Raw genomic sequence first — 16,233 nt, 5'->3', positions numbered from 1 at the left:
ACAAACAGGAGAGGGAAGGAAGATTCACTTTATTTTTTAACTTCCTCTGCATCTCTCTCGAGTCAGATCCTTAGGAATATATATATATTAAAAAAAGGCTTATTCCATGCCAGGTTCAAATTAATCTACCATTTCTAGAATCTTGTGCTAAAAAAAAAAAAAAAAAACATAAATTCAGCAAGTGACTGGACAGGAAGGAAAGTTCCTGAAGTCTCAGTAAATAAGATATTACTTTTACACCAGAAGTCCCTGAGCTTCAAATCACAGCATGATGCTCTTTTCTCAGCTGGCAGAGTTCTGGACTTTTTGGACTGGTACAGATTTAGACCCCAAGTGTGGCTGTGAAGCTCTACATTAATTCTAGGGTCTCCCCAAGGAAAATCAAATAGAAGCATCATTATATCAGGCCATAATATCCCTTTCAACCCCCACTTGTATCATATGAAATTGGGGCAGAAAAAATACTTTAGAAACCACATACACAATGAAGAGAATAAAATAATTTTATTTATACCAAACTGTTCAAAGAAATTCTTTCTTGTAATTGACATCTCTGTTTCTGAAAAAAACCAACCCTATCTAACATTAAACTCTAAATTATGTCACCTGTGTTACAGATATTGTTAATATACTTATGGAACTTTTAAAATCAAATATATGTAATATTTAGCTGTTTACTGCCTAAATTAAAAAATCAAACCATAGAACTAGCAGAAGTAACAGGATACCAGATTTTGCTGAAAGATAACATGAAGTATAACATCTGTAGCCTCTTCAAAATGCAGAGGGAATAAATTTCCCTTTTAGTTATTCAACAAGCTCAGCATATCCAAATTTGACAAACCATCTGGAACATAAAGATCAGGAATTTCTGCTCTTCCTTTTTTGACTTTCACATACATCTTCCACACATACTAATAAAGAGTTAATAATGGGCTTTCCTTGCTTAAAAATTCTGAAAATTATGGTCAATTAAACTCACTACCTACAAATAGTATTCTTATTACTTAATAAATTACTTGGTTCAAAATTTAGCTTGAAAAGTGTGTTGTTTCATTTATGTATCAAGCTTTTTTAAACAGCTTTATATATAAAGTCAATTTTTATGTCACACATTTTGAATTCTTATTTCCATTCAATGCAGCAATGATCATATATAAAGTATTATCTAGTAAATTATAAATTTTTCATTCATTAATATCTTACACAAAAGTACTCAATTCTGAAATTTAAATAAATGCATGTTGGGCTGAAATAGTGGCAAGAAGACACAGTGTATCATGTTGACTAGCAGAAAAGCATAAAATATAATTGTAAATAAACATGTTTTTTCAGATTTGTCAAACAGTAAGAGGCAACTACCCTTTATCTAGAAAAATGCAAATTGAAAATAAGATTAAAGCTGATTACTTAAATCAGAGCTTCCTGCTGGCTGATTACACTATGATTAAAATTGGTGAATTAAATCATTATGATTAGAGTTTTGGGGAATAGAACTGGGGAATAAAATCAATACAGCCTCTGAAAGATTTTAGTGGCTCCAGAGAGTATTTTTTCTGATGAGTATTTGCAAAAGTGATCTCTTGGAGTCAATGAGGCCATTCAGATAAGCACTGATTTCATGTCAGCCTAAGCTGTGTTTTTTGAACTTTATCTTTGCTGTGTAGAAACTATTGTACTGAATTTACATCAATAATTCCAATTTCTATCAATAAAGTAAGAAGACACAGGGCATGGCCACACTAATAACAAAATCTAAATAAGAATTTTCTACAGACTTCAGCATCACCAAAACTGAGCTTCATTGTAGCTGCTTCTTGGATGTGTCTTCTACTGTAAGAGCAGATAAATAGAACCATTATTTCCAGAAGTAAAAAGGAGCAAACTTTTGACAAAGGAAATCTTCACAAAAGAAATATTCACATTGTTATTCAGTATGAAAGATTGCAGTGTGTCAGCAACACAAGGTAATTGCAGTACAAGATACATAGGTAATGCATGGCAATCTGTTGCATAATTAAAGAAAGTACACTGGATATTTGCTATTAGAATCATTCAAAAATCTTTGGAGAAGTACTGAACTCTGGAACTTGTGAAGCAGAACTGACAAAGTGTGACTGCTTTACTTTACTTTCATTAAATACCCCAAAAGATCAAATCAGTTTCATCGCTCAGAAACTGAAAAATTAATGAAACAATTTCTTATTATATTGGATTGATACGCCTGGAAATTGAAAATTTGGTAATTTCAAGCAGGGCAGTAGAAGCTCCTATAAATTCCTCTTCTAGCACTCTTTCAGTGCAGACTCATGGATCAGAGTCCCTAGACAAGAAAAATAGAATTCTATTCCCTTCAAGATTAGCCTTTGCTCCCTTGATATGACTGTAAACAGCAGATTGTTATGTCCAGTTTATTAAAGCTACAAAGCTGATCCTTTAACAGCTATTGATTACCACTGACCCATGTCCTACCAACCACTGATGTGTGTGCTTAACCCTGGCCCCAAAAAAACATACTGATTACAAACGGGCTTCATATGGAGAAAATTGTTTCTTCTGCAACTTTTATTTCTTACCCAAATGACCCATCAAGTCACCAAGATTTAGGGCCTTAATTTGGAGCAACAATATCATTTTTAAAGGAATGACCCCATCAGGATTCTTTTATGTTTATAAATAATTAAATTTTGGGACAGATTGTTTGTTTAATTTAGCATTGAAGAATATCATCTTGGCTACTTTAGCACTTGCACTTTCTTCACTTAGCCTGGATACACAGGAAACACATTTTTTGAATGTTAACAAAATTGCAGTGAAATACTACAGTTCTAATAGAACTTCCCTTCAGAAGGAAGAATAATATGGAATATAAAGGGTTTACTAAGCAAAACCTCAAACAAGACATGAACATTTTAAACAATATCCAAGTAATTCCTGAACCTTTAAGAGAAGGACTAATTCTCACAGCCAAACTGAAAAAATATGAGCTGTGCACTTGGCTCATAGCACACCACTACAAATGAAATGTCCCATGTTGTGCATTGCACATCATTTCTAGCAGGATCATATTGTCACGCAGCTTTTTCACTAGAAAATCACTTAATGGGTTCAATAGTAGGTGGCATGGTTCAGTCATACCCTGCTTGAGCTTCAAATTAGCTGCTGAAATTGGAAATGCTCTTATTTTTCCCATATTTCCACTCCTCAGTTTTATGATGTTAGAGTGATTCCTTAGTTTGGGAACATCTTGAAGGATCACTTCTTCTACTGTTCACACACAGAGTATTGCCATGTAATAGCAAAAAGGAAATTATAAGGATCATTGTGGCTCCTGAGGTTCATCTACCAGGTTTTGATTAGCAGCAGTGAAAATCAAAAAGATTTTCTAAGCTTTTCCTCCTCCTTGCAGAGGCTTTGGGAAGCACAATGGGTTTGCAACCACAGCCATAAGATGACAGTGCTGCTATTTTTATTTACTCTGAATGTATTTTCTTCATATTTCTAAGGACCAGAAATTTCAAAGAACTTCTATTTCTGTAGTGCTCCAAAATCACTCTGGATTGCTACATGGACTTTATTTTACTGGAAGAAAACACTTTATTGCAAGGCATGGAGGTTTCCCAACTAAGTGCTAAATTTAAGCCTATCTAGGTATCACATAGTGAAATTTTTAAACCATCAGAATGAAGAAGTTCCTCATGCAGTCTCATGATCACTTGGCAGCTTTAGGCTTCTGACAGTGAAAATTCACTGTAAGCCTAAAAACATCAACTGTTTTTAGTGAGCCAAACACTTTCATTTGACAGAGTTTAAATCAATAATAACAAACAACACATCAGAGTAAATTGGTGAAATCACACTGAAATGCTATATAGGATTCCTTTTCAAAAGCACTGTGAAACATTTATTTATATAAGTTGTCACTTCCCTGGCCAAAACTCTGTACTTCAACAAAAAGTAGATTTTTTTTGTGTTCTGGCATTAGTTAATATCCAAGCAGCCCTTCAAAAGTGTTAATGAATCAAAAACTGTACATTAAGTTGAAAATATGCAATTTTACAGAGGAAAAGCTTAAACAAAAACTATTAGTGACTACTTGAAAGCTGATGGACTTGGTTTAGTGCAAATAAACACAAAATTTGACTGAAACCTGTAAATACACCAGGCTGAGCAAACAAAGCAAAGCAGAAGTTAAACAACTAGAGATGCCAGATCTGTGCTTAGTCCTCCAGCTAGTTCTCTACATAAAACCAAGTGTTCTTTCTTATTATCATGTTTTTCATTAATCATTTCAGATCATACATCATTCTATTCAAACCCTTACCAACTTTAGTGATGATATAGTTTCCCCATCATCACTAGTGAGTTTTGTGAGCACAGCTACTTTGGATGACTTCTCCACAAGCTCAGCACTCAGCTTCCTGCATTTCTCCATGAGATGCCTTTCATTTTCACGAGACTTCTTCATAATAGCAAGGAGTTTCTCATATTCAACACGGAATTTTTCCAGAGCTTCATCTCTGCTCAGTGTAGTGATGAATTCTTGGGAGTCTTCTTCCAGTGCTTCAAAGGCACTTTCTTCTAGATATGGTTTGTCAGACTTTTCCTGAGGGAAATAGTCAACAAACAGGAAGAATTCAACATCTCAATTCTGACCCCAGAATACAAAAAAAATAATATACTGAGTGCATAACAGCTACTAAGAAATCATGACAAAATTTTCTGTAATAACAGTTCTTTTGCTAATAAATAATATGTATGTTGTAGGCTATTTTTCAAACACAACTTCCCCAATTTTACTGAAATAGCTTGTGCTTTACCAGCCAGTGTTCTTCTAATTAAGTCCCACAACTGCTTTAAAGATAAGTCTATAAAATACCATTATTGTGATAGTGTTTGAATAATGCATCAACTACTGAGGAAAACCAGCATTTTAGCCCTAATTCTGCCTAGTTCTCTATCCTCTAGTCTGACTAGTTTATGATTTCTATCCAAATAGTGCCAGAGCCTTGCAGACAGCACATCTCAAAGCTCCAGTAATGCCACACAATCCAGTCCTGTGGGAAATGCTACTGTTAAACCTTACACAGAAGACATTTTTCATCTAGTTCAGTTCTGATGCCAAATCCTTGCAAATGCACCTCTGAGGTGGTCTCACTAGGATAGGGAAGCAGCTCTCCTGTCAGCAGGAAAACCCCAAGGGAAACTTTAATGCTGCAGCCCATACTCCAGCCAGCATCAAAGAACAATCTGAACTGTGAGCTGAAACTTGGCATGTTCCTCCTTCAAACCTGCTCTGGAACTCACGGCTTTCTTCTCATTTCATTCTCCTCTCCAAACCACAGAATCACAAAATGGTTTGGGTTGGAAGGGGCCTAAAGATCATCTCATTCCAACTCCGTGCCATGGACCTTCCACTATTCCAGGCAGCTCAGAGCTCCAGCCAACCTTGAACACCTCCAGGGATGGGACATCCACAACTTCTCTGGGCAACCTGTGCCAGTGCCACAATACCCTCAGTTAGGAATTTTCTCCTAATAGCTGATGTAAACCTACTGTCAGTTTGGATCTGCTCTGTCCTGTCCTGTCCCCACTACATGCTCTCATGGAAAGTCCCTCTCCTGATCTCTGGCAGGGTCCCTTCAGGTACTTCAGTCTTGATCTTATTTACATTTGTGATTGCAAATAGAGTTACAAGGCAAGCAAAAGTGAGGGAGGAACCAGGGCAGGAATCACACCTGTGGCAGCCGCTCCTAAAACTTCAGAATTACTACTGCCTGGGAACAAGTAGCCTGATTGCTCCGACTTCCAACCCAGGCCATGACTGAGCTCTGCTCACGCAGGTGACACATAAACACGGCACATGGCTACAGATGACACACAGGGTGATGTGGTTGGGCTTATCCTGAGGCGCAGCCTTGTCCTGTCCAGGTACAGGAAGGGACAGGAAGGACAGGTTAGAGGTTACCTCAGCCATGCTGCCGTCGGCTGGAGGTGGCGGGCTGGGTGCAAAGGGTCGGGGTCAGTGCCGGTGCCGGAGCCGGAGCCGGTGCCGGTGCCGGGGCGATGGGCTGCCGGTGCCGGGGCGATGGCGGTGCCGGTGCCGGGGCGATAGGGTGCCGGTGCCGGGGCGATGGGGTGCCGGGGCGATGGCGGTGCCGGTGCCGGTGCCGGTGCGGTGCCGGTGCCGGTGCCGGGGCGATGGGGTGCCGGGGCGATGGCGGTGCCGGTGCTGGTGCCGGTGCCGGTGCCGGGGCGATGGGGTGCCGGTGCCGGGGCGATGGGGTGCCGGGGCGATGGCGGTGCCGGTGCTGGTGCCGGTGCCGGTGCCGGTGCCGGTGCCGGTGGCGGTGCCGGTGCGGTGCCGGTGCCGGTGCCGGGGAGCGGCGGCCCGGGCCCGCGGCGGTGCCGAGGCCGCAGCTCGCGGCCAACGCCGCTGGGGTATCGTAGCAACGGCGGCGGCTGCGGGAGGGACCGCGCTGGGTCCGGGCCAAGAGGCCGCCGCGTCCATGGATGGCCCCGGTCACCCCGCTGCCGAAGGGTAAGTTGTCCTCCAAACACTGTGGGGATATTGACCAAGGACACCGGGGAATGTTTCTCTCTGACTCCAAGGCTCCCTGAGCAGAGCAGCTCAGCGCGGCCGCAGGGTGGGCCGGCTGCCCCACAGAATCGGTGGGGCTGGACGGACCTCTGGGGACCATCCAGTCCAACCGCCCTGCCAGCGCAGGGTCACCTGCAGCAGGTGATACAGGAATGTCTCCAGGAGGGTTTTGAATGTTTCCACAGAGGGAAACTTCATGATCTCCCTGGGCAGCCTCTTCCAGTGCTTTGCCACCCTCTCTGAAGAATTTCTTCCTCATGTTAAAGTGAGATGTCTTGTGGTTTAGTTTATGGCCGTTGCTCCTCATCCTGTCGCTGGGCAGACCTGAAAAGAGCCTGGCACCATGCCCTTGGCACCTGCCTTTGAGACATTCACATGCATTGATGAGACCCCTCTGAGTCTGCTCCATTCTCAGAATGAACAGGCCCAGCTCCTGCAGTCTCTCATCATACACGAGATGCTCCAGACCCGTGATCATCTCCATGGCCTCCACTGGACCCTTTCCAGTAGCTCCTTGTCTAGTACTGAGTCTACTCAAGGCAGGTGCCTGTGGAAGGCAATAAACAGCGATTTTGGGGGCACAAATCATAGAACCACAGAATACATTAGGTAGGAAGGGACCTTAAAGATCATCTAATTCCAACCCCATTCCCCATTGCCGTGGGAAGGGACACCTTCCATTATCCCAGATTGCTCAGAGCTCCATCCAGCCTGGGCTGGAACATTTCAGGGATGGGACATCCACAACTTCTCTGGACAACCTGTGCCAGTGCCTCACCACCCTCATAGTGAATTTCTCCCTAACATCTGATCTGAATCTACCCTCCTTCAGCTTAAGACCATTTCCCCTTGTCCTGGTACTATATGCCAAATAGCATTTGGAGCCTGACTGCTGCCATATCATCGCACCCAACTGTTCACAGCAGCCTGTCTGTGCTTGGGGATGGCTTGGCACAACCCATGGTGCAGGAAAAGGGAGGCAGGACAGAGCTGTGCTCAAGGATCAGCCACTGCTGTTCTCTCCCAGCTCACCCCTGAAATGGTGGGGTTTATCTCTCTAAGCACACCAATTGTCCCATCTGATAGCTTTTAGGGCAGGGAATGTACTCTACCATGTATACACTCCCTAGCAGCATGGAGATTGGTTAGGACCTTAAAGTACCACTTGAAACAAATTGTGATGATGGAAAACTTTTTCTCTTGCTGATTTAATGAAGCCTGAATTGTAGTATTTCGTTTTACTGATTACGTGGCAAAATAGGCAGTTTCAAATGGATGCTTTCAAATGGTCTGATTTTCCATTAGAACTGGAGGATAATACATATTTTATAATGTATTCTTTTTATGTGTGACTTAATTTGCAAAATATCCTATACACTGAAATATTCAATCATTTCAATGCACACTTCTAATAAAAAAAATCAATTAAGTTCCTTTTCTAAGTTTTGTACTCCCCTTTTTCCTCATTTTCTTCTGTACTGATGTTTCTTACATAATAAAATTACGAGGAAGATGATTATGATAAATTCCTTGATTCTAGGATTTCAGTTCTCAAGAGGACCAAACTTATAAACCTTTAACATAAAACAACTGCACATGTAATGAAATATCAAATGATATGATTTTAATTTTGTGAGCAAAATACTGCTGGAGGAAGGGAACATGCTCAGAATTTTAAAGAATAATATTATATGATGAACAAAAGTGATGGCTATAAATAATGCACTCATCTCATAGAGAGAACCTCTTGGCAGGATGGACCTCTTCAAGTGGGATCACTTTTTAAGATGAGCATATGTCCCCAGCTCTGCAAAAGCCTTTCTGCTCATAAGAGCAAAAAACTCCAACGGCCACAGAAGAAAAAATAAATACCTTAAATAAAAACAAATGAATCTCCATTAATAGCAAGGAAAAGCTAGACCTAGAAAGTTTCAGTTCATTGAAAAAATTGTTATTTATTTCCCTGAATATCTTTGTTCAAGAGACACATGCACTTTATGGAAAATAAGCAGAATCACCTGTCTCACCAGCTGCATAAAAGAGAGTTTTGGTGTGCATGCAGAAAGGGTTACTAGAGAAGAAATGTTTGCTCACTGATTTATTTGAGGTCACAACCCTTGTGCAGTTAATTTAAGGCATGTTTTAAACTGTAGTGGCATGAAAATGATAAGCCATTACTTCCTGAATGTAAGGATTTATGGGCTGCTGCAGAGATATAAATAACGAAGTAAAATCTCATCATAAGATGACCCAGGAGTATGTAAGCCATTTGAGGCAGGGACCAGGACAGTACGTGTCTTGTGGGAAGTGCAGAAGGAGCCTTGTGGGCTCGGCGGGGAGGGATGAAGGAAAGCTCGGGGGGTGAAGGGGTTCCTCAGTGCCGCTGCTGTCGGGAGGCGGCAGCACCGCTCCACGGGCACGGGGCACAACCATCCCGGAGCGCCCTGCAGGCACGGCGGGGTGAGCTCCCGCAATGGGGCTCGGCATTTCAATTCCGCTGTGCTTCGTTTACTCAGACAACATCCTCAATGGAAAATTACCACTAAGGAAAGCAACATTTATCTGCCGATTTGCTAATGTTAAATTATTGTTTGACATGCATTCCAAATAAGTTACGTGAATATCACTTAATCTAACTGCAAGTCTTGTCGTTTCCCCAGCATATGGAAATCCAGCAGAGCCCCAAAGAGCAGAGATGCTACAGGCACTGTCAGGGGCTGACACCCTGGACATACCCTGCAAACCAGATTGCCTTCTCAGAGTTACATCAGCCTTGCAGTACTAAAACAAACAAGAGCTTACTGAAAATGCTCCTTTTTCTCCAGTGACAAGGAAATGTTATATGGTTCTCAATTACTTATCTAACTGATATTTTTACTATATTCTTTTTAATGTCCTTTCCACCTGCAATTTTCAAACTTAATAATAGTTTCATAACAAGAACGGTTGTTCAGTTTAAATTGGATTGAGACTTTCTACTTTGTTCATAAAGATGATGCAACAGATCTCAAATAACAGTAACCTTTGATCATGATTGGCATTAGAGTTGAGCTAACGATCTCAAGAGAGGAAACATTACTATTTTCATAAGAAGTTAAATCATAGCAATGTTTCAATTAATAGAAATACCCAAATAAAGGACTTGGTCAGTTCTGAGAAGCTCAAGCTGACAAGTGGTCTGTGTATAATGTACAATTACATGCTCTACATTAACAAAAAAATAGATGAGACTTATGGAAAGTAACTAAAATTAATTCAATAATCCTGAAACTAAGCTGAACTTGCTATTCCCCAGTGTGGTTTGAAACTTCAGAACAGTTTTCCATTCCAGTTTTTCCTCCCAGTTTTGCAACTGGAATTACTATGACATGCCATGCTCATTAGAAAATACCCCTCTTCTACCCTCCTCCAAACTAAACACATGAATTCTCCAAGACTGCTGGATGAAAGCAATGCTCTGCAAATCCCCATCACCATCACTGCCCACTGTGGGCTCTTACCCTCACCATTGTTATGGTTTATGCTACAAGTCTGGCCTTCACCTTTAGGGAGTGAGATGGGAAGACTTTTCTTCCTATATGTGTGAAGTAGTGGTCTGATAGGAGTAACTTCTCCCATTCTGGTTGCCCAGCATCATTCATCACTGGAGAGGCCATAAAAGAAAGCCTACAAGGTAACAGAAACACACTTGGCCCTGCAGAGCCCTTAGGTTTCTTCAATCAGTGATTTCCATTACCTGCTTACAGTTCTGACCCATGGCTGCCTTCCCAATCTGGAGCATTTGGGTCTATTTAAAAATGAGTTTCAAATATGTATAGAGTCATTGTGTGCTCATTAGTTTTCCAAGAGCCTTTTGGTTTCAGCAGCAGAATGCAGCCCTAATATCATATTCCTGTTCCACTCACATTTTATTCTTCAGCCTTTTAATTCTCAGCCACCAAGTCTTTCCCTAGATGAAACATTTGTCAGGCATCTTTCATTATTTCACCTGACTCCTTTGGAAGGAAGAGACTACTAGAAAAAAATCTTAATACCCAGGGAAGGGTAGAGAAATCACAGAGATTTAAGATGTTTATAAGGTCAGGTATAAGGGATAGTTGAGGACACTGTATGATGTGAGCTGTGAGGAGGAGGAGGTGATCCCATCTCTCTGTCCTTGCATGACATCCAGGAGGTGTGAAATGTCCATGGGTGGGAGTCCCCACTCCCTTCTCCCCTTGATCTGCTCCTGCTGTGCCTACTCAAGCACTGTCCTTCTGCAGTCTCCTTCAGGCTTACACAAGGGTGGGCCCCAGCAAGGCCTGACAAGTGCAAGATTATCACTCCTGCTTTCTCTGTGTGAAGCATTAATGTAATCCCTCTGTGTACTCCAGGCTGGAAGTTGTGTCTGGTATTCTTTAATTTTTTTTTTTATTTACCATTTCTAACAGTTGAAGGAATTATTGATGGTTTTGTAATTAATTAGAAATACTAGTGGAAAGAATAAATTCTCAATCATCTAACATATCTGAAAGGAGCTGAGAAAGGTACCTAAAATCTTACTCTCAGCCCAAATCCTGCTCTTGTCCTGCAGCTGCTGCTGGGATCTTAGAGTCCATTTTAGAAATAGTATTATTATATCAAATTCTGCTGCAGCAGTAGCCATGTCACAGAGCCACAGGTTAAGTCCCAGTGTGTGAAGAATTATGGTACTGTTACTCCACTGCTTGCAGCTTCAGGTCCTGCCCAGCATGTGAGTAACATTAGCAGAGCTTGGCTCATTATCAAATAAATTACTGCCCTTAGCAAGATAATGATCTCAAGCCTTCTGCAGTGCAGCAATACTCAAACAATGAATCATGTCTCTGAGTTGTCAGTTGCTTCTAGCTTTCCCTCTTTCAGACTACTGAACTGCATCAAAAGCCCCTAACACAAATCAAATGAATGTGTCTTGGTTTGAGTTTTACATGTAAGTGTATTGTACTGTTATAATAATTTTATACCATATTAGGTGGCACACAAGGTAGATCCTGAATCTAGGATGGTGGATATGTAATATAATCTGTTGAGATGCGAGCCTTCCTGTGAAAAATGTTTGTTTTTTCCCTGTATCCCAGAGAAATTTTGCATATACATATAAATTTTAGCCACTCTAACCTATAGTGATTTGTATTGTCCAATGTGTATATCTGTATAAGTATGCATCCAGAATCAGTAATTAGTACCTTATTGGGCTTTATGTGTGTGATATTTAATAGACATTTTTCTCTGGCTGAGATGATGAATAGCTATGATCCAGGCAAAGGAGCTGCTTTTCTCCTCCGTCTGTGAAGTTCCCAGGGGAAATAAACAATGCACCAGGCAGGCTGAGTCCTGCAGCAGACAGGATGGGAGATTTCAGTACTGCTCTTGCTAGAGATATTTCCATAGATTAGGGCATATGAGGAAGGAATGTACTAATAATACCCAGGTTTCTAATAAAACTGAATAAACTTGATTTGGACACTGAGGAAATAATTTGTGAATACGCAATTACAAACACAAACCCTTGGAACAACACTAAAACCATTACTTAATTTGATAAGCACTTCAGGAAATAGAACAGGATTATTTAACAGTCCCAGTTATCACTCATGAGCTAGCCAGCTTTAGAATAAATCTGTGCCACCGTATTTGCCTGGTCCTTTGTGATAGCACAAAGTCTTCATAGAACATAAAACGCAGACCGATCACCCACCGCTGCATATGTCCACCATCTGAACTTAAAAAAAAATCAAAGCAGTGGTGGTGGAGAACATGCAACATGCCAGAGGAATAGTAATATAAACCAGTTGTTGCAATGCTTTGGAAACAGGAGGGCTACAATAGACTTTCCGAATCACATAGGTGTTACTGTTAAGTTTCCTGTGAAACTGACAGTTGTTGAGAAAACTTATTTCTGTGAAAAATACAAGAAGATGGCCTTTAACTCTAGAATGAGGGTAGTGTTCAAAAACATTTTCAAAAACGCTTTACTGTGGCCTCAATCATTCACTAACACTTGCTGTGCCTCAGTTCCCTCATCCCTACTAGAACCAAGCCTGTCAGAATTCAAAAGGCATTCTGACAAACTGTTAGGTGGAGTTATCCTGTGCAGGGCCAGGAGCTGACTCTCTGGGTCCCTTCCAACTCAGGACACACGATGATTCTAGAGAAACTACTGCCACTTCTGGGCCACTTTTGGGAAAAGATGTTAGCAGCTCCACAGCTTTTTACTTGTGCCAGTTTGAAGCACGAAAATGGCTCAGCGCTTCCGAGATCTCCTCCTTTGCTTTGATAAGAACAGTACACGAGGTTCCGTTTTTCAGCTGCTTTCCTGACTTTCAGGCACGACCACCAGGAGGTCAGAATACATCCGAGAAGCAAGATGAGCGCATTTCCTCTCCGCCCGCCGTGCCCTCGGTCCAGCACCATCTGGGAAGCTAATGGGGGAGCCGAGGGGGAAATCAGAGAGCTCGCAGCCGCCCGCCGGGGCACGGCTCGGCTGCTAGGGCTGGCGGGGGTGGTTTGAAGGAGGAGAGAAGCAGCAAACCAAAGAGCAGCGGCAGCCCGGGCGGGGCGGGCTCCTGCCCCTCGCCGACAGCGCCGGTGTGCGCGGAGCGCCCGGAGCGGGGCCGCCGACCCGGCCCGGCCCGGTCCGGCCCGGTGAGTCCGTGCGGGGCTGCGGGGGATGCGGGGCGGGACGGAGCGGGGCGGGCTGCCCGCGGCGGTCGCGTTGGTGTGGCTGTCCCGGGTTCTCCTTACGGGGAACTCTGTGTTGTGCGCGTTCTCCGTCTCGGGACACAGGCAGGGTCGGGCCCCTGGGACGGGGCACTGCGGCCACCAAAGTTCCTGCAGAGCTTTGGGCATCCCTGTCCCTGCAGCCCAGGTGGGAGAGCGGCCGCAGCCCCTCGGGAGCTCGGCGGGAACGAGCCGAGCGAACTGAGACCTCTCGGCCATCGCCCTTTGCTGGGACACAGCCCGTGGTGTCCCGGCGCCAGCGCTGGCCTCGGACATGTACAGTCCATGCGAAATTCAGCACTGAGCCTCGCTGCCTGTGCAGGGTTACGCGGCATGGGTTTGAAACTTACTTCTTTCTTCTGAGATACACAACAGCTCACTAAATAGCACAGAGAGAAGGAGTGAAGTTTTCAGTGGAGCTGGAGGAATACTTTCAGTAGAGCTGCTCTTCATGTGTGTAGGCATGTTTCTGAAGGTGGCCAGCTGGTATTTGTAGCATAAACCACTGAGCCAGGACTGTGATACTGGAAGTTAATGGGCTGTAAAACTGATGTGCAGAACATGAGCCTTTGCATCTTCAGTTTGGCAGTATCCCACTGAAGTTGTCTTGGGAACTGCCATGCTAAAGTCCTTCAGGAAAATAGGACACGTTGCTATTGACATCTCCTACGTGGTCAGGCAAGATGAGCAGTGTCTCTAAGAACACATTACTATTAATATGGTTTTAATGAGTACTGTAGGCCTTGCCCATACCCAGTGTGTCTCCTTTAGGGCACAAGTGTTTGCCATGAGCTGCCAGGCAAGGACCTGAGCTGCCACGAAAGCAGCACTTGGACAGGAGAGCCACTATAGTGCAGCATATCGTGTTGTGTGAGATTTTTTAGTTTGGTTTGGTAATGATGGTAATGCTTTTCTACAGCTCTGACTAAAGTGATTCTGGCTACCTTCATAGGCATCTGCTTTTAAAATCAGATTTTCCTTAGTATAACTGAAAGGGGGGTCTCTCCGTCCTCAAACAGTAGAGCATATAAATTAGGGATAAAAACTGCAAGCCTTCTCTTCAACTTTGTTGTCAGCACAATAGATTCTTCATGCTGCTCTCATATGGAAACTACATGTATTAAGTGTGTGATTGCTGCAGGTATGGAGAGGTGAATTGATTTCCCAAATTCAGAGAACCAGAGAACAGGGACCCAACCTGAGAGTTTCCTGGCTCCCAGCTGTAGATGACACTATTTTCTGCCTGCATTACTTGTGTGTATAGGACTCAGTGATCTGTGTGGCACACACCACACCAGTGGCATCTGCAAGGAAGAAGCAACCTGTGCACACCAAAGGCACTGAGCTTGTTAATCAAGAACTCAGGTAGTGGCCCCTAACCTAACTGTCTTCCTCTTTTTGTTGCTTGGAGCATTGCTATATACTAAGATTACTTTATTTTTTATTTTTTTTTATACACTACTTTCCCCCCCTCAAGTCAGGCTAAATAGCCCTGGTCAGGGACTGACCATGAGTTTGGTTTTCCTGAGTGATTGGTTGGGCCATTTGATGACTGGGGCATCAAAAAGCTGCATATCCTGCTCCCCTTTTTAGTTTTTCTTGTAGTGTAATCCATGGCAATAAGGGCTCTTGTGTGTCTCTGCATGGTGTCTCAGAAGGATGCTAATGCTTGTGATTCTTCTTGCATGGCAATGACTAACACTGGAAAGGAATGTGATCCACAGAAACCTAACACTGGTATTTCACAAGCTGATCTCACTAATTTCTGAGTTTGTTTTTTAAGTAAAACTCTGGTTTTCCAAAGGACAATTTTAGTCTGGCTTTTTCAACTGTTTACCTGTTGTCTGTGGTTTCACTATCTTGGGGCTTGTCTGTAAATGAATTAACACAGTACATGAGCTCTGTGAAGAGCCTGCCTGAATCTCCCTGCTGTCCTGTGCTGTCCTGACCTGCTTTCTCTGCTCTGCAGAATTGCAATTACAGTCCATAGCAATGGTGCAATGGAAAAGGAAGCTGAAAAAAGCTTCTGGCTTCTTCCTTAGATCCCCTTTAAAATAGACTGTTGGGTGGGCCAGCTTTTTCTCTCCCAAGTGTTATTACAATCCATTTATACTGGGGAAAAGCAGGTTTGCTGCCAGGCAGCCTATTTTCCATCAGCACTTGTAATTGTTGGGTGGCAGAGAGAGGTAGAGACTGGTTTCCAGGCTGGAGGGAGAGAGCGTGGCCATGGTGTGCACTGGGCAGGATTGTCATGTGCCCAGCCATGAATTCCAGGTTTTGCAGGGATGTGGGCTCAGCTGTGTAAGCAAAAGCTTCTGCCCGCTCACTCCTTGAAGCAGGCAGGGAGGCAGGTGGCCAATGCTCAAGCAGCTGGAGGGATGGAGAGCTGCCCTGGGGTGTAGCTGCAGCAGGACTCTTTTTATAGCTTGTTTATACTTATACACACACGTGGGCCATGCAAAGTTGGCTGAGCCAACCTTGACCAGCAGCAAAACAAACGGGTTTTACTGCCGTGACCTGAAGGCCAGATTGCTGGAGCAGGGACAGCTTTCTGTCAAGGAGAGGAGGCTCTCTTGTAGGGCTGACTCAAAACATTGTGCAGAGTTGTTCAGACTTCCTCATGAAAGCAGTGTTAAGAAGGCTTGTGCAAGACAAAGAGATGATTCGAGGTAGCCAGCATGGCTTCACTGAGGGCAAATAATGCCTGACCAATCTGGTGGCCTTCTATGATGGAGGAACTGTAATGTCTGGCATGGGAAGACAGACTGATGCAATTCACCTAGACCTCTGTAAGACCTTTGACATGATTCCATATGATATCCTCATCTCCAAATTGGAGAAAAATGAATTGGAAGGGTTGACCGTTCAGTGGATAAGGATTTGGCTGGATGGAC

General features: G+C 43.2%; 2 protein-coding genes across 4 annotated transcripts in view; one reads left to right on the top strand and one right to left on the bottom strand.

The window, feature by feature from the left end:
- CFAP58 (cilia and flagella associated protein 58) overlaps nt 1-6,072 on the bottom strand; it is a 56,385-nt gene extending 50,313 nt beyond the window's left edge. Inside the window, exons 1-2 of the mRNA XM_079312067.1 lie at nt 5,969-6,072; nt 4,325-4,606 (exon numbers count right to left, since the gene is read on the bottom strand). Of these exons, the coding sequence (XP_079168193.1) occupies nt 4,325-4,606; nt 5,969-5,977 (291 nt within the window). The 5' untranslated portion in view covers nt 5,978-6,072. The remainder of the gene's footprint in view (nt 1-4,324; nt 4,607-5,968) is intronic.
- Nucleotides 6,073-6,521: 449 nt separating this feature from the next.
- ITPRIP (inositol 1,4,5-trisphosphate receptor interacting protein) overlaps nt 6,522-16,233 on the top strand; it is a 30,288-nt gene continuing 20,576 nt past the window's right edge. The window contains exons 1-2 of one of the 3 annotated variants that reach the window (XM_079312115.1): nt 6,522-6,541; nt 12,947-13,264. The gene's annotated coding sequence lies outside the window, so the exon portion shown is untranslated. The remainder of the gene's footprint in view (nt 6,542-12,946; nt 13,265-16,233) is intronic. The other 2 variants (XM_079312116.1, XM_079312118.1) reach the window with 2 other exon arrangements.

This window comes from Erithacus rubecula, assembly GCF_903797595.1.
Source record: "Erithacus rubecula genome assembly, chromosome: 9".
Classification (NCBI taxonomy): Eukaryota; Metazoa; Chordata; class Aves; order Passeriformes; family Muscicapidae; genus Erithacus; species Erithacus rubecula.
This window is presented reverse-complemented; position numbering and strand designations above follow the sequence as displayed.